Source organism: Oncorhynchus nerka, linkage group LG22 (genome assembly GCF_034236695.1).
Source record: "Oncorhynchus nerka isolate Pitt River linkage group LG22, Oner_Uvic_2.0, whole genome shotgun sequence".
Lineage (NCBI taxonomy): Eukaryota > Metazoa > Chordata > Actinopteri > Salmoniformes > Salmonidae > Oncorhynchus > Oncorhynchus nerka.
This window is the reverse complement of record NC_088417.1, coordinates 72,254,052-72,275,788: the sequence shown is the minus strand read 5'-3', so window position 1 is coordinate 72,275,788 and position 21,737 is coordinate 72,254,052. Positions and strand designations below refer to the sequence as shown.

At 43.3% G+C, this 21,737-nt stretch overlaps 2 protein-coding genes across 9 annotated transcripts; one reads left to right on the top strand and one right to left on the bottom strand.

Moving 5' to 3' along the window:
- The first annotated feature begins 5,253 nt into the window (after positions 1-5,253).
- Positions 5,254-16,394, top strand: LOC115105628 (serrate RNA effector molecule homolog). 6 transcript variants are annotated; one of them, XM_065007376.1, is made up of 20 exons: positions 5,254-5,344; positions 6,473-6,599; positions 6,723-6,865; positions 6,942-7,088; positions 9,673-9,861; positions 11,396-11,565; positions 11,758-11,942; positions 12,060-12,194; positions 12,431-12,617; positions 12,712-12,878; positions 13,058-13,119; positions 13,258-13,336; positions 13,470-13,664; positions 13,744-13,914; positions 14,077-14,230; positions 14,320-14,513; positions 14,675-14,831; positions 15,075-15,164; positions 15,889-15,991; positions 16,143-16,394. In XM_065007376.1, the coding sequence occupies exons 2-20, from the start codon at positions 6,477-6,479 to the stop codon at positions 16,216-16,218; spliced, it is 2,727 nt and encodes a 908-aa protein (XP_064863448.1). In that variant the 5' UTR covers positions 5,254-5,344; positions 6,473-6,476; the 3' UTR covers positions 16,219-16,394. The 6 variants fall into 6 exon arrangements, with proteins under 6 accessions (XP_064863448.1, XP_064863445.1, XP_064863444.1 ...); XM_065007373.1 differs by having other exon boundaries at positions 5,267-5,375; positions 15,889-16,002; XM_065007372.1 differs by having other exon boundaries at positions 5,268-5,375; positions 6,473-6,598; positions 6,737-6,865.
- Position 16,395: 1 nt separating this feature from the next.
- Positions 16,396-19,952, bottom strand: LOC115105627 (asialoglycoprotein receptor 1-like). Of its 3 annotated transcripts, XM_065007377.1 has the most exons (7): positions 19,845-19,952; positions 19,580-19,699; positions 18,784-18,879; positions 17,601-17,696; positions 17,197-17,336; positions 16,871-16,980; positions 16,396-16,716 (listed from the first exon to the last, which is right to left on the bottom strand). In XM_065007377.1, exons 1-7 carry the CDS (start codon positions 19,879-19,881, stop codon positions 16,566-16,568), a joined length of 750 nt encoding a protein of 249 aa, XP_064863449.1. In that variant the 5' UTR covers positions 19,882-19,952; the 3' UTR covers positions 16,396-16,565. The 3 variants fall into 3 exon arrangements, with proteins under 3 accessions (XP_064863449.1, XP_029483720.1, XP_064863450.1); XM_029627860.2 differs by lacking the exon at positions 17,601-17,696; XM_065007378.1 differs by lacking the exon at positions 18,784-18,879.
- Positions 19,953-21,737: the final 1,785 nt, after the last annotated feature.

Below are 21,737 nucleotides of genomic sequence, written 5' to 3'. Positions count from 1 at the left end.
TGTCGATTCCAAAAGGAAAAGTGCCACAATTGTGGAAAGGTTGGACATTTGCAGAGAGTGTGTAAAGCCTCGAAACGCACGGCAAGAGCGCACAAAGTGTCAGACGCAGCACAAGAAGAGGAAGGTACAACTGAAACAGTAGTGGAACTGTTCACAGTGTACACAGCTCAACAACTAAAAGATGGAATCTATCTCAACATGGAGTTAGCAGGAAAACCAGTTAAAATGCAGCTGGACACCGGAGCGTCTGTATCCCTGGTTCCAGAGAGACTCTACAAAGAAAAAAACTGAAAGAGTGCCCTCTTCAGCCCGCGTCCATCCGCCTTTCTTCATACACTGGTGACACTATTCCTGTGTTAGGGCAGATCCAGGTACCAGTCCGGTATGAGGGGAAGGAGTGGACGCTACCGCTTGTCATTGTTAAAGGAGAAAAATCAGCCTTGCTAGGCAGAAACTGGCTACAAAAGATCAAGTTGAACTGGGGAGAAATCTTCAGTCTGAGAAATGACAAACCAGTGAGTCAGGCTACACTCACTAACATGCTGGAGAAGCACAAAGAACTTTTCAAAGATGGCTACGGTGAAATACAAGACTTCACAGCAAAAGTCAGAGTGCAAGAAGGAACCAAGCCTATCTTTCACAAACCACGTCCAGTTCCCTATGCTCTTAAGGAAGCAGTAGAGAAGGAACTGGACCGCCTACAGAAGAATAACATAATAACGAAAGTAGCGAGGAGCGACTGGGCCGCTCCGATTGTTGTAGTCCCAAAGAAAGACAAGACCGTCAGAATGTGCGGTGACTACAAGGTCACAGTAAATCGCTGCATACTATCAGAGGAATATCCACTACCAAACGCTGAAGATCTGTTTGCCACTCTAGCTGGTGGGAAGGTTTTCAGTAAGCTGGACCTGGCATTCGCTTATCAGCAACTGAAGCTGGATCCGGAGTCAGAACAGTATCTGACCATCAATACACACAAGGGGCTATTCAGATTCAATCGCTTGGCCTATGGAATCTCGACAGCTCCAGCGATATTCCAACAAACAATGGATCAGATCTTGGACGGTATAGACCATGTTGTGTGCTTCATGGATGACATCCTCGTGTCAGCACCAACCATTGGAGAGCACCTTGTAGTGCTGGACAAAGCGATGTCAAGACTGGAGAAATACGGAGTGAGAATGAAACGCAGCAAGTGTGAGTTCCTCCAGGACTCAGTGGAGTATCTCGGATACAAGATTGATGCACAAGGCCTGCACCCAACCAACAGCAAGGTGGAAGCAATCGTAAACGCTCCAGCACCCACAAATATCTCAGAGCTGAGGTCATTTTTGGGGCTCCTGAACTATTACGGAAAGTTTGTGGCAAACTTGTCCACATTGTTGCATCCGCTTCACCAACTGCTGCAGGCCGATACAAAGTGGAATTGGTCCCCACAATGCGAAGAAGCATTCAAGACTTGCAAACAGCGTCTGCTAAAGAGCAAGTGGCTTGCCCACTATAACACAGAGATGAAGCTGAGACTCGCGTGTGATGCATCTCCATACGGAGTAGGAGCCGTCATCTCACATGTTCTACCGTCAGGTGAAGAACACCCTATTGCATTTGCATCACGGACTCTGTCACCAAGTGAGAAAAATTATGCTCAAATTGAGAAGGAAGCCCTGAGCATAATATTCGGAGTGAAGAAGTTTCACAAATACCTCTACGGAAGGAAGTTCCAACTGCTGACAGATCACAAGCCTCTGTTGGCCATCCTTGGACCAAAATCAGCTATACCAACCCTTGCGGCACTTCGAATGCAACGTTGGGCTCTGATATTGTTAGCCTACGACTACGAGATTGAGTACAGACGATCCAGTGATCACGCAAATGCCGATGCACTATCGAGACTACCGTGCAATAGTGACTCCGACAGTGAAGATGATAGAGCAGTCTTCCAGATCTCTCTCATTGATGAACTGCCCATATCTGCTTCTGACATAGCAGAGGAAACAAGGAAAGACCCAGTGCTTTCCAAAGTCTTGACTTAACATTAGGCGGTTGGCCAACCTTCGTAAATGACGATAACCTTCGTCCATTCATCGACAAGAAAGACCAGTTGTCCACTGATCAAGGGTGTGTTCTGTGGGGATCAAGGGTGGTGGTACCTCACAAATTCCAGAGGAGACTGCTATCTGACCTGCATGAGGGACATCCAGGGATCACTCGAATGAAAGCACTCGCTCGCAGTTATCTGTGGTGGCCTGGACTGGATCAGGACATTCAACAGCATGTAGGCCACTGCTCACCTTGTGAAGCTGTTCACAACAAGCCTGCTGCTGCACCTCTTCATCCATGGTCCTGGGCTGCTACACCTTGGGAACGCATCCATGTGGATTACGCCGAAATTGACAAGCAACACTTCCTTGTTGTCGTCGATGTCCATTCCAAGTGGATGGAAGTGTTCCCTACTCAACTGACCACAGCTGAGAAGACCATCAATCTTCTCAGACACCTGTTTGCATCCTTTGGACTAGTCAAGGAGCTCGTATCGGACAATGGCCCTCCGATCACGTCAAACGATTTTGAAATGTTTCTCAAGAACAATGGGGTAAGGCACATCCTGTCACCACCTTACCATCCGGCATCAAACGGAGCAGCGGAGAGAGCCGTGCAAACCTTTAAGAAGGCCTGGACTAGACTCGAGGTTCAGTCTGTGCCCATCCACCAAAGGCTTCCCCGGTTCCTGTTTACTTACCGTAACACCCCACACACAGTAACGGAATGTACACCAGCTGAACTGTTTCTGAAACGCCAACCACGTACCCGCCTGACATTGTTGAAACCAGACTCGTCAAGCACTGTGGCAAAGCACCAGCTACAGCAGAAGAAAGCTCATGACAGACACTCAAAGACTGTCAGAGAATTCAAAGAGGGAGAGAGGGTGATGGTACGTGATTTCAGACACCCCATGTGCCTGTGGAACTCAGGTGTGATCTTGCAACGCAGAGGACCTTTGACTTACCAAGTCCAAATTGGTCATCGCCAGGTCAACGTTCATGTGGATCATCTGCTACGGTCCAACGCCCCAGCAGAGACATACCGAGAGAACAAGAACAATAACAACCCCCAGGACTATTCTCCTGACTGTGGACGTACGGGAGAGACAGAGCCTGACCTTCCACCCGAACCTGGCCCACCACAGGAAGCCCAGGAGGAGCGGAGATATCCTATTCGACAGCGAAGGGCACCTCAAAGGCTTGACCTGTGAGTTGAGCTGGTTAAGGAGGTAACGGACAGTAAAACAAACACTTTAATATGTCCTAGATAAGGGAAGAAAAATGACATTACCTGGGTTAGTTATTAGGACACAAACTCCATCTTCGGGGCAGAATAATCCCCTGGATTTGTGCTCGGCTCTGAAAAGTCTGCTTCAACCCAGTAGTTGAAAATTTTTTAAGAATGCATTGTTCAGATATTGCATTAGTAGTTACCTAACATATTTACCTTGTTCTCTGGGAGTTAAACACTATGGGGGAGGAGTGTAGTATCTGGGATCTACATCTGTTTATATTAGTTACTGTGCTGTTACTAAGCAGTAATGCATTACGGCAGTGTTACGTTACTACACCTAATAGGAAATGCACATGCGCACTGGAATGCCGGGAACTGTAGAGCACGAGGGGTTTTTGACTAAACGACAACTAACTGTACTCCCGTCTCCTGCCTGGTCATTTCTCCACAACACAAATATTACACCTGACCAAGGCCCTTCTCCTCCGATTGCGCAGTTTGGCTGGGCAGCCAGCTCCAGCAAGAGTCTTGGTGGTTCCAAACTTCTTCCATTTAAGAATGATGGAGGCCCCTGTGTCTTTGGGGACCTTCAATGCTGCAGACATTTTTTGGTTACCCTTCCCCAGATCTGTGCTTCGACACAATCCTGTCTCGGAGCTCTATGGACAATTCCTTTGACCTTATGACTTGGTTTTGCTCTGACATGACCTGTCAACTGTGGGACCTTATATAGTCAGGTGTGTGCCTTTCCAAATCATGTCCAATCAATTGAATTTACCACAGGTGGACTCCAATCCACCTGTGGATGGGCTAGTGGTAGTTGCGGAATGAGTATCAAACAGGATTTCTACGTGTTTGATTCCATTCCATTTGCGACGTTCCAGCCATTATTATGAGCCGTCTTCCCTTCAACAGCCTCCACTGATGTGAGTAGTAGATCTGTGCCAGCATAGAGGGATAGCCAACGAGTGATATATGCTTCAGTAAGGTTGGCTTCTTGGCATTCATAGCAATGGTTATCAACTGTACCACAGACATGGAATGTAAATCACAGAATGTAGAGAAGTTTTTGGGCATACAGGATTTGACTTCAGAAGAGTTAAGTGTTGAGTGGGGGTCCTCCCAGGCCTTTGGATGATGCAAGAGCAGATATGGTCAAAGTAGTGGAATTTGGTAGTGGGTGTTTAGTGTATGGTTAGTTGGAAGGGTTTTACTTTTTGTATTATTATTATTATTGCTTTTATTATTATTATTTTTTCCTTTTTCCTTTCTCATTTAGTATCACAAATTATAATGGATTTATATTATAGTCCAGTTGGGGGCGGTAATGTAACATATTGGATGCCATCCGTTGTTAAACTCAAAAGAAGAAACAGCTGCTTCACAAGGAGATGTGAAGCAGCTCATGTGGGAGTGGAGGGGAACGAGGCAGTTGATGTACTGGCTAAACAAGCACTAAGTAGTGGGGATGTTGATGTGGTAGTTTCAATGAGCAAGGCAGAGGCAAAAAGCATGATATGGACTGTGATGGTGGAGAACAGGCAGGAGCAGTGGAATAGAGATACTAAGGGTTAGGCATTTATTTCAAGCACAGAGGAAAGTTGGGGAGGGGAGAGCAGCAGGAAGGAACAGAATAGAGGAGGCTATATTTACAATATTAAGGGTAGGACACAGCCAGTTTAATAACACATTACATGTGATAGGAAAGCATCCAACAGGAAAATGTGAGTATTGCCAGGAAAAAGAGACCGTGGAGAATGTATTGATACAGTGTGGACATTATTGGAGGGAAAGAGAGAGAAAGACATCTAGTATGAGGGAGAAGGGGATACAGGAAATTAAATAGTATATTGAATGAACGTCATTAGATATATTCTCAAATATGTTATCTTTTTTTTAAAGCAACGGGGCCTGCAGGTGGGATTTAGTTTCTCCCTGTCTCTGCCCCACACTCCAGTACAGTAGGCGGCGATAATGCACCTTAACGTTGGATGCCAACCGCCGATAAATCCCACCGAAGAAGTAGAAGCCGTTTCGCCATTACACGCCTGGAAGAGAGGCCATAAAGGTTTGCTAAAACAACGGTTAAAAAAAAATAGGTATATGTACATCTATAAAGTTTAATGTCATGATGTCAATGGATGTAGCTATACTAACGTTCATGTTACGTATAGGAAGTAACAGGATATTACGCTTTGTGGCACTTAAAATATAACGGCATTCGGCCTGGGCCTAGTAAAAGCACCAACCTTGCTTTGTTTGCGTCTGCCGCTTTTAGTACAATAGTAACGGCTAACGGTAGTTGGCTAGCTATCTTAGCTACAGCGTTGGGTAAGGTAGCTAACGTTAGCTTACTACTTTGAAAATGTAAACTAAGATACTAGTACATTGGAAGTACCTAATTAAGCTACAACTGGCTACCATTAAAAAATAAGTATACCTAGCTAATTTCACTAAACCTACTTTGAAACTCCTATTCAAGCTAGCTAACGCGGCTCAAACACTAATGTTACCTAGCTAGCTAGAAACATAAACAGCTAGGTAGCTACACCATACTAAAGGTGGTTAGTTAGTATCTTTGTACCTACTTGAAATGTCATACAAGATGTTGGTTAGCTACTATAATTTGTCATGCGATTCCCAGTAGCAGTACTAGCAGAGATCAATCAGCAGGCAAATTTCTTTGCGACACATTATTTATTTATTTAGCTCTTTTGCACCCCATTATTTTTATTTCTATGCACATTCTTCCATTGCAAAACTACCATTCCAGTATTTTACTTGCTATATTGTATTTACTTTGCCACCATGGCCTTTTTTGCCTTTACCTCCCTTCTCACCTCATTTGCTCACATTGTATATAGACTTGTTTATACTGTATTATTGACTGTATGTTTGTTTTACTCCATGTGTAACTCTGTGTCGTTGTATCTGTCGAACTGCTTTGCTTTATCTTGGCCAGGTCGCAATTGTAAATGAGAACTTGTTCTCAACTTGCCTACCTGGTTAAATAAAGGTGAAATAAATAAATAAAATTATAGTTAAGGACAAAGTCATGTAGATGTTCATTTGATGATATTACTAGTTAAGGGCAGCCCAGTGTAACTTGATATTTCATTTGCTTGGTACCTAGAAAGCTAACTACCATTTACCATTTGAACGTTTATGCTAATTTGTAGACTGACTTAAAATTTAGGGCGATGGCAGACAGTGATGATGAATATGATCGCAGAAGGAGAGACAAGTTCCGTCGTGAGAGGAGCGACAACTATGACCGCTCCCGAGAGAGAGAGGACAGGCGTAGGGATGACTGGAATGACAGGTGAGGAAGAGGGAATAGACTTTATTCGACATGGGAAGTGACTATATTTGAAATGAGAGAACATTTCCAATCCATTTCATACATGGTATTTCACACGTATCATTTGGCTTTTTCTGTTCACTGGCGCCCATCTGCCAGGGAGTGGGACAGGGGCAGGGAGCGTCGTAGCCGGGGGGAGTATCGGGACTACGAGAGGGGTCGAAGGGAGAGGTTCTCCCCACCCAGGCACGACATGAGTCCCCAACAAAAACGCATGAGGAGAGACTGGTGAGAATCAAATTAATCTACATCACTGTCTTCAAATCTAAAATGTTTGATCTAATCCTCCCTCTGTTTTGATCAGGGATGACCATGGAGGAGATCCCTACCATGGGGGGTATGACTTGGGTTATGGTGGTGGTGGAGGCCCCAGCTACGCTCCTCCACAGCCCTGGGGCCACCCTGACCTGCACCTCATGCAGCCTCACCATGGTATCCCCATCCAGGCAAGGTGAGGAGAGTAGACTGGGCACAACCAACCTATTCATACAGAGATGCCGTTTAGTCGTATGTGGAAAGCAGATAACCATCAAATGGCACCATGTCCCTGACTGGTGCTGTGATTGCTCCAGTGTTAATTTGTCAACCACAACTGACAAAAAACATTTGTCTCTTGACTATTTTTCCTGACGAAACTATGATAACGAAACTGTAAAATAAATACAGTGGGACAAAAAAGTATTTAGTCAGCCACCAATTGTGCAAGTTATCCCACTTAAAAAGATGAGAGAGGCCTGTAATTTTCATCATAGGTACACTTGAACTATGACAGACAAAATGAGAAGAAATTTTTTTCCGATTTCACGACTTGGAATACAGACAATGGTAGGGTTGTGGATTAAAAAAAACAGTCTCTGGTGTGACCACTTTTTGTCTCATGCAGCGCCACACATAGCCTTCACGTAGAGCTGATCAGGCTGTTGATTGTGGAATGTTGTCCCACTCTTCTTCAATGGCTGTGCGAAGTTGCTGGATATTGGCGGGAACTGGAACATGCTTTCGATCCAAAGCATCACATACATGCTCAGTGGATGACGTGTCTTGTAAGTATGCAGGACATGGAAGAACTGGGACATGTTCAGCTTCCAGAAATGATGTACAGATCCTTGCAACATGGGACCGTGCATCAGCAATCTGAAATGAGGTGGTGGTGGCGGATGAATGGCACAACAATGGGCCTCCAGGATCCCATCACGGTATCTCTGACCATTCAAATTGCCATTGATAAAATCCAATTTTGTTCGTTGTCCGTAGCTTATGCTTGCCCATACCATAACCCCACCGCCACCATGGGGCACTCTGTTCACAACGTCTACCATCTGCCCAGTACAGTTAACTGGGATTTATCTGTGAAAAGTACACTTCTCCATTGTGCCAATGGCCATCAAAGGTTGCTTACAAAGCCTAATTTCAGTCAGGTCAAGACCCTGGTGAGGATGATGAACACGCAGATGAGCTTCCCTGGGACGGTTTCTGACAGTTTGTGCAAACCCACAGTTTCGTCAGCTGTCCGGGTGGCTGGCCTGACGATCCCGCAGGTGACGCAGGATGTGGAGGTCCTGGGCTGGCGTGGTTACGCGTAGTCTGCGCATGTGAGGCCGGTTGGATATACTGCCAAATTCTCGACTGACGTTAAAGTATGGTAAAGAAATGAACATTCAATTCTCTGCCAACAGTTCTGGTGGACAGTCCTGCTTGAGACCTAATCTATGGCATTGTGACACAACTGCACATTTTAGAGTGGCCTTCTATTGTCCCCAACACAAGGACCACCTTTGTAATACTCATGCTGTTTAATCAGCTTCTTGATATGCCACACCTGTCGGGTGGATGAGTTATCTTGGCAAAGGAGAAATGCTCACTAACAGGCATGTAAACAAATTTGTGGCAAAAATGAAAGCTTTTTGTGCGTATGGGGACATTTCTGGGATCTTTTATTTCAGCTCATGAAACATGGGACCAACACTTTACATTACATTTACTTTACATGTTGCATTTTATATTGTTGTGTGTATGAAGACAGCATATGACTAGAAAAGGTGTGTACAGCAGTAGTTATCTAGGATGAGCCATGACTAGAATATAGTTTTCTCCCACACAGCTCTGGTGGTCACGTCAGTCACTCCTCAATCTTTTGAACTGATGCGAAGCCAGGACACTTGATTTGTAACTAAGGTCAACTAGAAACCATGTTTACTCTCTCTTTCTTCCATGTAGACTATTTTTGTTTTAAGATCATATCACTAGTTCTATTTTCCCCATGTGCGCTGTTATTCATTCCTCTGCGTTGCTGCTCCCGCGCTGCGGCCTGCAAATGCGAATTGAATATTAGGAGTATAGTAGTACTTCTGCGTTTTTGTAATGCTGAAGCTCCTTTTCAAGGAAACTAATGTTATTTACCCCCTTGAGGGTTATGATGGGGAGAAAATCTGAGCTGTAAATAGTTTAACCTGGAGCCAAGGCTTTATTACCTATATGGTTAATTATGGCTGGCATTGGTTACAATCTGGCACCATCTCAATGTTTTCAGCTAAGGAATATGAGGGGATAGTATAGGCCCAGTTGGACAAGGCTATCTGAATGTGGACATGATGGTAGTTAGCCTAGTGGTAGCCTAGTGGTTAGAGCGTTGGACTATTAACCGAAAGGTTGCAAGTTCAAATCCCCGTGCTGACAAGGTACAAATCTGTTGTTCTGCCCCTGAACAGGCAGTTAACCCACTGTTCCTAGGCCGTCATTGAAAATAAGAATTTGTTCTTAACTGACTTGCCTAGTTAAATAAAGGTCAAATAAATAAATAAAATCATTATTTAATATTGTGACCTGAAATGTCTGTCTAAAACTAGACTAAAATTGTCCAGCGTTTAGGCGTTAATAACTCAAACTTAACGAAGGAAGATATGACTAAAAGGTATTTTAAGACTATCTAAAATTGCAGGCAAAACTAACACGACTGTTCCACCAAATAGATTATCTTGCCCTTAGGTCAATGTTATTTCACACACTTTTTTTTAACCCTGTCCTATGTTTTCTAGGCTAGGTAACATCCATGATATGGACCTGGGCCCACCGCCTCCAGTGATGAAGAGCTTTAAGGAGTTCCTGCTGTCCCTGGATGACTCTGTGGATGAGACTGAGGCAGTTAAGCGTTATAATGAGTACAAGATAGACTTCCGACGGCAGCAGATGCAGGACTTCTTCCTTGCTCACAAAGATGAAGAGTGGTACGTTTATCAGAGCCTTTGCTGAACTATTAGTATTAATAATCAGTGTGCTGTGAATTAGACTGTCTACACTGACAACCTCTATATACAGAAATTGTCTCTGTCAAATAGATCTGATAGTTGAGATTGGAGCCTTTTGTTAATGGCTTGGTAAAGACAGTGTAGTTTGTGGAAGATATTAGACCTTTATTTGACCGGGTGCAATATCAAGACATGTGAGAGTTGAGTCTAGTTGAAAAATGTTATGGACAAATTTGGTTATCTAAAGCATCCTGAACATACATCATTATTTTCAAAATGACTTTGATCTGTTATTGATAGTGTTAAGAAAACCTAGTTTTTGGGGTAGGCTTATTATGCATACCATGCCACTTTTAGATAAGAATGGTGGGTTATTACAATGGTTGGGCACTATCATCGATGGTCAGTAAATAGCCTAGCTAATAAACAGGATATAAAGATTTAGCTCTGAAGTTAATCTGATTGAATTGTCAGTTGTCACAGTTGTAAATAGAATATGGTTGTCTCTGGTGCTTATCACCATTTTTTTTCACCGGTGTGTCCAGGGATCATACATTGTCAATGCTCCTTTTTTAGTTTTCTTAACTTAACCAAACCTTCTTCCCTCCCACTCCTCCCCCGTCCTTCACAACAAGGTTTTTGAAGACGAGACACTGGAACTCTTCACAGGAATCGTTGTTAGACAGCTAGGGCTTGCACTGCGCACAATGCAGTTGCTCTTAGACGTACAGTACCAGGAATCTTAGCTAGACAGGCAAATAAACCACTTTGCGCGCATGGAAATATTTTTTCTTTTCTTTAGTATGTGATGCTTTTTTCCCCCATTTTTGTTTTTGTATTTGGATCAAAGCGAATCCCGAAAATGAAATTGTGTGCACACAAACACAGTAGGGGGGTGAAGTGGAGCGCATTTTTACAGAAGAGACCCCTCTCAGTATATATGTGTGTTGTTATACTGGGAGAAGAAAAGGTAAATTTAGTCCACACCATGGCAAATTTGCCCTTCTGAACTGTAAAATTCTGAACTGTTATGTTCTTTCTTTTTTTGTCCTTTTTGCCTTTCTGCCTTATTTTTGGTGAGTTAACCTAAAGCTTCCTGATATGTTTCACAAACAGCTATACCCACACACAAACATAACACCATGCAAACTTTGTGAAAAATCTACAGTAGCACCTCAAACCCCAGAAAGCACCTAGCATTTTCAGGCCCTGTTTCTTCATATGGCAGTCACTTGATTAGGCCTAGCTAGTTGCATTTAATTGACGGACATGCTGTTTTCCTCCCTAATAAAACATTGCAGGATTCAGAAAAACCAGGTGTCCTTAGTATTTTTTAAATGTAATGTTTGATTTACTGTTTGGGTATAGAACTGAAGTAGATAGGGCCCAGTTCAGTGCTGTAGGCCAGTTTATTTGGCCTGGCCATGCATACAAGTGATTTCTTTAACATTCCTCCACTCCATCCCTGCCCGTCTCTCCCTGTGCCTTTTTGGGGACATTGTTGTAAACGCAGGTTCCGATCCAAGTACCACCCAGATGAGGCGGGCCGGCGGAAGGCGGAGTCCCACAGTGCCCTGCAGAACCGGCTGAATGTCTACATGTTCCTAATGGAGAACAGCTGGTTCGACACGGTCTCGCTGGACATAGAGAAGGCCCAGGCTATCATGAAGGTCTTGGATGCAGGTAGAGTCGTGGGAGGGGAGGCTGTGGGAGGTGTCTCTAATGGCTTCATTCATCTTTCTGTTGGAGAGTATTTTGCTGTCAACCTTCGTTTTAAGCAGTGTCAGGAGGAGTGAAGTGTTTGTATTTGTTGGTGAATATTAGTAACCTCAACAGGTTCTATATCCAAACCCAGTCCTTTCCCCTGTCCTTTAGCTGTGATAAAGATGGAGGGAGGGACAGATTATGACCTTCGCATCCTGGAGCTTCCGTCTGAGGAGGAAGAGGAAAGAGGGAGAGCTGACAGGGCGGCAGCTGGGGGTCCGGGAACTGAGCCCCCCAAAAAAGAGGAGCCTAAGGATATGGACAATGACAGCAAACCCCCAGCTGACAAAGAGAAGGTATGCTGTCTCTTGTTGTAACCACTTTTTCTTTGTCCTGGCCTGCTCTACTCTTGCCCTTCAGAACAGGAATCCCTCTTGTCAGCTGGTCATTGATGTAAGCAAACTCTGCCACAGGGGGAGAATGATGCCTGCAGCATGGAGAAGGGTGCAAACGGTGGTGGTGAGGCAGCAGAAGGAGGGAGTGAGGGAGAAGAGGAGGAAGGAGAAAAAGAGACGAAAAGCAAAGAGGTTGTGCCTGAGCCTAAGAAGGTTAGTGTCTAGCACCCATATGTCTTATTCACTCTTTCTGTCTTTAGAATGAATGTGGTGTGCTTAAAGGGGCCGAATCCTAACTTGAGATCTGTGTGAACGTTTGTGTAGTCTTGTATTGATGACAATGAGAAATTTGTACAGGAGTTAAACACAGATCTTAAGTTAGGATTTGGGCTTATTGACATGGATTTATTGACCCTTGACCACAACCTATTTTCCTTCACATGTGTTAGCTGAGTAAGAAGAGGAAGAGGAAGCACAGTGGAGACAGTGAAGATGAGGCCAGTGCCTCTGAGAGTGACTCAGACTCGGACTCCAACTCCCATCATTCCTCTGATAAACCTGTAGAGAGGGAGGAGGGTGAGGAAAAGGAGGATGAGGGTGAGGAAGGGGAGGACAAGGAGGAAGAAGAGTGTGAAGGTGAGCGACGACAGGACTGAGATGGGGTCACTGTTAAAAATATATTTGAATATTAAAATGTTTTAAGTCTAGTAACACCCCACAAATTGTGTAGCTGACAGAAAAAAAATCAAAGACGAGAAACCAAAGGAAAGAGAGAGGGAGAAGGAAGAGAAGAAACCCAAGGAGGACCAGCCACCGAGACCCCGGCCTCTCCACAGGACCTGCTCTCTATTCATGAGGAGCATAGCCCCCACCATCTCCAAGGCAGAGATCATAGCTGTAAGTTCATTCAATCTGACTGTACAATCATACTGAACACTTGAATGGACTGTCAAAATTATTCTGGATTCCTGTATGAAAAGTTACATTGATGCAAAGGACTCCGATACAGCTGTACCCACACACACAATGACCTTAGGCATCCAAGAGGATGAACTAACCTATTGTTTCTGCCTCAGCTGTGTCGGAGATATCCTGGGTTCATGCGAGTGTGTTTGTCTGATCCCCAACCAGAGCGCAGGTTAGTTCCACTTCCATCTGACCATACCCACAGCCTGACCCCCTCTGCTGCTAATGGACTATAGTGGACTGTTAAAAATGGAACTTCTGTCATTCACCTCATGTTTGTATACCTTTAACCACCTCCGTCCAATGTCAGGTTCTTCCGTCGCTGCTGGGTGACGTTTGACCGTAGTGTCAACATCAAAGAGACCTGCTGGAACCTCCAGAACATCAGAGTGAGTTTAACAACCTCTAATCAAGACTACAACATTAGGTAGTTCTGGACCTGGAACCCGGTGATGAGCAAGATATTGCACTTGAGTCAAGTGAGTGTTCTGACCCTGTATGTCCCCTCTCTGCTGTATGTAGCTGCGTGACTGTGAGCTGGCTCCGGGGGTCAACAGAGACCTGGCCCGGAGGGTCCGCAACATCAATGGTATCACTCAGCACAAACAGGTGCTGCGAAACGACATCAAGCTGTCAGCCAAACTCATCCACTCCCTGGACCACAGAGGCAGGCTGTGGAGCCACAAGTCCCGTGGAGAGGCAGTGTCTGCTGTGGAGGTACACACACAAGCAATTGGGTGTCTTTGCAATACATATGAGTTACTTGTATGTTTAATATTGTATTGTGTGGTATCAGGTGGCGGCCCAGAACCCCATTCTGAAGAACATCACTGACTACCTGATAGAGGAGGTGAGTGCTGAGGAGGAGGAGCTTCTGGGCAGTGTGGGTGGAGCTGACGCAGAGGAGGGCACCAAGGAGGGCTACCCAGCGGAGATCACTGTGGAAAGAGACGACAAGCTGGTCAAGGTCCGTCCATCTGCCTTGGCTCACACTGATACACAGCCGCTTTACACGCTCTTTGTAGGTAGTGAACTGTGTGGGTTTTGTCTGACGCTAATCAAATGGTCAAATTAAGAAGGGAAAAGTAAATTATCTAATGGTGACTTGATTTCCTTAATCTCTTCCCAGGTGTTGGACCGTCTTCTCTTGTACCTGCGCATTGTCCATTCCATCGACTACTACAACAACTGCGAGTACCCCAGCGAGGATGAGATGCCCAACCGTTGTGGCATGATCCATGTGCGCGGGCCCATCCCTCCCAATCGCATCGCACATGGGGAAGGTGAGCACCACACTACTGTATATTCAACACTGGCTGGGCATCATAAACTGACACTATTGACTGATTGTCTCCCCCTGTCATGCACCCAGTGTTGGAGTGGCAGAAGACATTTGAGGAGAGGCTGAGCCCCCTGTTCAGTGTGAAGGAGAAGCTATCGGAGGAGGAGGCAGGAAAAATGGGCCGGAAGGACCCGGAGCAGGAGGTGGAGAAGTTTGTGTTGGCCAACACCCAGGAGCTGGGCAAGGACAAGTGGCTCTGCCCCCTCAGTGGCAAGAAGTTCAAGGTGCATCTGTATTTGTGTGTCTGTATTAGGATGGAAGTAAATTGGTCAAATAGTAAATATTGCATACCCAAAGAGCATTGAGCATGTACTGGTCTTTATCGCCTTCCCAAGGTGTGGTGCAGATTAAAATGTGAATGAATTTGTTCCTTCTGCCTGGCCAGGGCCCAGAATTTGTGCGCAAGCACATCCTGAACAAACACGAGGACAAGATTGAGGAGGTGAAAAGGGAGGTGGTGTTTTTCAACAACTTTCTCATGGATGCCAAGCGACCTTCCCTCCCAGAGATGAAGCCCCCTCCTCCACTCGGCCCAGGACAAGGTGAGAGGGACACGTTGCACATACAAATAGAATCAGTAGACCTGACACGATTCCCTGTTCTCTCTGACAGTCATATCTGTTCTACACCATCCAGTTTTATTTTAACGTTCTGTAACATTACATCTTCCTGAACAGGCCCCTAGTGCTTCTAGAATAGTTTAGGTGTAGGTGATGCTGTATCATTGAATCCTTTTTGTCCATATTATTATTCCACTGACTTTGTCTCTCTCCATCTTTCTGTAGGAGTTCTCTCTCCAGGCATGCCCTTCCCTCCCCAAGGCCTCATGGGCTTTGGGCCCGGTCAGCCTCGTCCTCCTGTCATGGGTTACGGAGGTGAGCCTCTACCTCCCCACCTGTCATATTACCAATCACATTGTGTAAAAGGGACTTAATGAATCAATGGTGGAAAAGTACCCAATTGTCATGCTTGAGTAAAAGTATAGATACCTTTTTAATAGAAAGTTACTCAAGTAAAAGTGGAGGTCACCCAGTAAAATACTACTTGAGTAAAAGACTAAAAGTATTAGGTTTTTAACATAAGTATCAAAAGTAAAAGTATAAATAATTTCAAATTCTTTATATTAAGCAAAGTAGACGGCACCATTTTCATAAATTTACGGATAGCCAGGGGCACACTCCAACACTCAGACATAATTTATAAAAGATGCTTTTGTGTTTAGTAAGTCTGCCAGATCAGAGGCAGTAGGGATGACCAGGGATGTTCTCTTGATAAGTGTGAATTGGACCATTTTCCTGTCCTGCTAAGGATTCAAAATATAACGACTACTTTTGGGTGTCAAGGAAAATCCATGGAATAGAAAGTCATTCAATTTCTTTAGGAATGTAGTGAAGTAAAAGTTGCCCAAAATATAAATAGTAAAGTACACACCCCAAAAAACTACTTTAGTACTTTAAAGTATTTTACTTAAGTACCTTACACCACTGTTTTTACATTAGCACTTGTCCTGACATTTTGTTCAAAGGCAGTTTACAACTATGTAATTAATTTGGTTGCAGCTCTCAGGTGTTCTGACATGACACTACCTTTCTCTTCAAGGTGGACCTCCTTACCCACCAAACCAGTACGGAGGCGGCCGGGGTAACTATGACAACTTTCGTGGACAGGCTGGTGGCTACCCTGGTAAACCCCGCAACAACAGGTGAGACCTTGGTCAGTTATGGACAAACATAGCACCACTAGCTTCTCCTTTTCTGCAAATGACTTACTTGCATTTAGAAACCTCTGTTAATTTTTCTCTGTCCATTTCTATACTGTTCCCCTCCGCTCTGCATCCTGGCTGTTTCCTTCAGAATGTCCCGGGGAGATCCACGCAACATCATTGAATATCGTGACCTCGATGCACCTGATGACATCGACTTCTTCTAGACTATTAATTGTATTTATTTTGTTTTTAATCATTGTGTAATTTCCCTGTCTCATCCCCTTATGTAAAGTAATGATTCATTAGCATTTTTTTTTATGTCTGCAGAGCAAAGGCTCGGTGCAATTGGAACACACTTGAATTGTAAGAAATGTCCTCAATAAAAACTAATTTGACATTAGCACAATTAATTTTTTATATGGGTGTATTAGATCAGGAATACAGCAAACCACATATTTGGCATGCAAAAATCAACAAACGTGACAATCAAATAGAAAACAGGACTTGCTTAATTGAAGCCAATCCTGTTAGTTATATTTCTAATCATAAAGCCTAGAAATGTTTAGCTTTATTAGTTGGGTGCTGGTCTGGCTTTGCAGATGAATGTATAGGTAACAGTGCAGTGGTTGTCATTGAGTTTCCCAGATGTGATATGGGCACAGTCCTCTGTGCCCCCTATAGAATGCCCCGCCCAGTTATCAGGTTGGCCTGGCATCCATTTACTGCAAACACACAGTGAAAATACAGTTATTGTACTATTCAAGCACCCGACATAACAATGAGAACAGAAATTGTCCAACTCATTTAAGTCATTTAGCAGACGCTCTTATCCAGAGCGACTTACAATAATTTTCATAATGACTTGATTGTACTTGCCTCCGGTTCATGATGTAAGGACTCTCGTTGACCCACTCCCACTCTCCAGTCCTCTCATCTGACAGGCCAAGCCAAAAGGGGCGACCAACAGTCATTATGTTTATAAAGACCTGTTACAGTGGGAATGAGTGTCAGGACAGGGTCTTCTAAAGCAATGTCTAAATGCATTTGATGATCAGCAGAGGGCAGTGTAAAGCCCTCAAGAGTCCCGAATTACGCCAGTTCTGTATCTTCAGCGTCCATACTGAACCACTTTGAAAATGAACTAAATGCAACGAACAAATAAGTTCTAAGAACGGGTGTAGGTGTGTGTAACTGTGACGCACCCACTCTTCTTCGTCAGTTAGGATGAGCAGTGTGGCATCCATAGACCTACAGGAGTCTCGGGCTGTGTACCATGAAGCCTGGTAAGCCGAGAAGAAGTAGCAGCTGGAGTTGTGAAGATTCCAGCCATCAGGACAGCCCACTTTAACACGTAGGAGAGATACGGATGGATACACTAACACTATATACAGTTAATTTGAAGAGTGTGACACATGAAGTTGACTATTATATAATACTGAGATTGAATAGGACTAATCTAGGGACCGGGGTTAAGAGCGTGTCAGAAATCAAATCATAGTCATGATGACCATATTTTAATCAGAAAGTATCCCAAGCACTGCAGCTGACAAATCTGATACACTAATGTCCATGATAACCATTAATAAGAAATTGAAAATGGACCAACCTTTCTTCGGTAGTTTTGATGAGTGAAAGGACACACGTTCTGTCATATTTAATACTGATCTCTTCAAATCAGATAACTTCATCTCCAGACTACCAACTGCAGAAAATGGACGTGATGATAACACAAACATTGTCATATTCTGTCTAGCCGATTAAACTCAACTCCACCATTTATGATGTAGCGTTAGTTGTGCGGCGACTAGTGTGGGCGGACTTGAGGTCCGACGTTAAATACAATTACGTTTTTATGAAAACTACTGATTTCAACACCTAAAGAATATTTGGGTCCTGTCATCAATAGTTTCGGATAAAAACTCAATTTTATGTGACGTCGGCGCTCGTCTACCCACAATAGGTCCGCTCAATTCCATCATAAATCGTTGTGTTTAGTCGGCTACCTTCTGTCCTGAACCATTGGATCGTAGACCATGGACTTGAACTGTTGTGTTGTTTCATGTTATACATTTGTGTTATATATTTTTTTCTCATTTCACTCATGCTCCTGTAGCTATTGTTTTTAACATTTAAGTCATTTAAGTCATTTAGCAGACGCTCTTATCCAGAGCGACTTACAAATTGGTGCATTCACCTTATGACCTCCAGTGGAACAGTAGTGCATCTAAATCTTTTCAGGGGGAGGGGGGGTGAGAGGGATTACTTTATCCTATCCTAGGTATTCCTTAAAGAGGTGGGGTTTCAGGTGTCTCCGGAAGGTGGTGATTGACTCCGCTGTCCTGGCGTCGTGAGGGAGTTTGTTCCACCATTGGGGGGCCAGAGCAGCGAACAGTTTTGACTGGGCTGAGCGGGAACTGTACTTCCTCAGTGGTAGGGAGGCGAGCAGGCCAGAGGTGGATGAACGCAGTGCCCTTGTTTGGGTGTAGGGCCTGATCAGAGCCTGGAGGTACTGAGGTGCCGTTCCCCTCACAGCTCCGTAGGCAAGCACCATGGTCTTGTAGCGGATGCGAGCTTCAACTGGAAGCCAGTGGAGGGAGCGGAGGAGCGGGGTGACGTGAGAGAACTGCATAAATTATGCTATCAGATTCGTAGTGATGATTGTGTTCTATATATTTTAATCTAATCTATTCTGTTTCCTAAAAACTGTAACTGACAAGTAGGCTGAAAAAAAAACATACAACAATGTCCAAGATAACCAATAATCAATAAGGATTTGAATATGGACCAACCTTTCTCATGTAGTTTTGATAAGTGAAGGGACACAGATTCAGTCAGATTTGACACGGATCTCTCCAAATCAGATAACTTTCTGTCCACACTGCCAACTACAGAAAATTCCCATGGTGGTAAACAGGTTAATAAAACAGGAAATGTTGATATAGATAGACTATATATGGGTAATAAAAGGAACATTTGTAAGAGCTCATGTCCGGATTTGGGATATGCGCTGTTGGCTGGACGTCATTGAATTTGCGTAGGCTTAAACACTGGTATACACTGATTTATAAAGCCATATTGGGTAAAATACCATTTTATCTCTGTTCTTTTTTAGTCAGGTCGGTAAATACATATCAATTACGGTCCCATTCTGATTTGCTTCTAACAGTACCAAAAATTAGAACAGGTCATGGTAGAAATAGTTTTAGTTACTTAGCTCCGTGGTCCTGGAATTCTCTCCTGAACATTTTAAAATATTATGATCTAGTTTCGTTGGTGGAGTTTAAACACTTGATCGATGTATATTTCATATAAGAGTGTAATTGTTTTTAGTCAAGACTTTCGTGTTTTTTTTTTACATAAAATGTTTTTGTTGTACTGTATGAGTGTTTATAGTTTTGTTTAATGTTGTGTTAGTGTATGTAAGTTGTTTTGTCTGAAATGGTGTTCCCCCTGCTGCTATTGGACCAGGTCTCTCTTGGAAAAGAGATGTTATCTCAATGAGAAAAAACCTGTATAAATAAAGGTAAAATAAATGTAAAAAATAATATATCCTTTATTTTTTGAGGAATCATGTACAGTACTCACACCGACTTGGCATCAGGATGAGCAGAGACAAGGAGAGAGTGAGGGTAACACACAGTGCTGCACACAGGTACCACTGGGACCGGCCAGCAGACAGCAGATGAACGTACCCATGAGAGGATTCTGGAAACACATACGATACATGAACTTTCATTTAGCCCTGGCCCATACATGGTGATGTTGTTGTTATATCTCCTGTCCCTTTTCTTGGCAATCCTGGAGTCACAAGGTTCCTATTCAATACATAGTATACAGTAAATTTCCATACCTGGTCTCCACCATGCTTTATCTTCATTTTCATCCATAGCGAATAGCTCTTGGAGCAATTATTTTGTGTATGTCATTGATTGCTGCAACTGATAGAGACTGGTTCAATGTTTGATTAGTCCTTATGTATCCTGTGAATTGAGGGTGGGTGGGGTGTGGTGGGGTGGGGTTTTGGGAAGTTTGAAGTTTCAATTCCCTTATCATATTTCCTCAGAAAAGAATCGCTGACACAGGTCACTTGCACAGTATGTTAGAGTCAGCATGGGGTCATTATAGTCCCACTGGGCACATACGTCAGTTCAACGTCTAGTTTTGATTTACATTTGGTTGAGTTGTCAACCAACGTGAAATCAACCAAATTATTACTAAAGTGAAAGTCAATCAGTAAAATACTACTTGAGTACAAGTCTAAAAGTATTTGGTTTTAAATGTTTAAAAAGGTAAATGTAAAAGTATTCATCATTTCAAATTACTTATATTAGGCAATCCAAACAGCACAATTTTCATGTTTTTTTATTATTTTAATTTACGGATAGTCAAGGGCACACTCCAACACTCAGACATAATTTACAAATGAAGCATTTGTGTTTAGTGAGTCCGTCATATCAGAGGTAGTAGGGATGACCAGGGATGTTCTCTTGATAAGTGTGAATTGGACCATTTTCCTGTCCCGTTAAGCATTCAAAAAGCACTTTTGTGTGTCAGGGAAAATGCATGGAGTAAAAAGTACATTTGTTTTTTTAAATTTTGGAATGTAGTGGAATATAAGTAAAAGTAGTCAAAAATATAAATAGTAAGTACAGATACCACAACACACTACTTACTGTAAGTACACCACAGGGTAAAAGTTGGGTGCAAAAAAGACAATGCCCTTATGAGGATTTCTTGCAAATCCAATCAGTTTTTCCACGTTGATAGTTTTTCTGGGTTGAAATTATATGGAAAAAACATTGATTCAACCAGTTTTTGCAGAGTGGGGTGTTTCCAGCCTCCATTTCCGTTGAATTTAAAGCTATTAGTTTCAATTCTGTTTTCTTACAATTAGAGACTTGGCAATGTCTTACTGAAACATATCTTTGCATATTTGTGCTTTTCTTACCATAATATGGGCTTGGTCTTTTAACAAATAGGGCTATCTTCTGTATATCACACCTACCTTGTCACAACACAACTGATTGACTGAAACGCATTAAGAAGGAAAGGAATTCCACTAATTAACTTTTAACAAGACACACCTGTTAATTTAAATGCATTCCAGGTGACTACCTCATGAAGCTGGTTGAGAGAATGCCAAGCATGTGCAAAGCTGTTATCAAGGCAAAGGGTGGATACTTTGAAGAATCTCAAATATAACATATATTTTGATTTGTTTAACACTTTTTTGCTATCTACATAATTCCATACAGTCAGGTCCATCAATATTTGGACACTGACCAAGTTACTATTATTTTAGCTGTCTACCACATCATATTGGAGTTGCTGTGAGCCGAATGTGCAGACTTAAATTACAGATTTACATCAAAATCAGGTGAACGGTGTAGGAATTACAGCACTTTTATATGTGCCCCCTCAAAATTAATTGGACAATTGGCTGCTCAGCTTGGCTGCTCAGGTGTGTGTGTTATTCCCTCATTAGTTCATTTACAAGTTTCACATAACAGTTTGCAAACAATGTAAAAAAATATATAAAATCAATGCGTTAATAAAGCCGCATACAAACAAGCTTTTTTGAGGAAGGCAGCTCCAAACTGCAGGTGTTTCAGCCTAGCTCAATGCTTTCTGTGGGGGTGGGGCAGCCAGCGGAAAATACGGAGCGTAGGGGTTGGTAATGATCTCTAGTTGCTCTGTGATTGGTTCAGTGTTCTGTTACTCATGGGGACACTATGTCACTGCC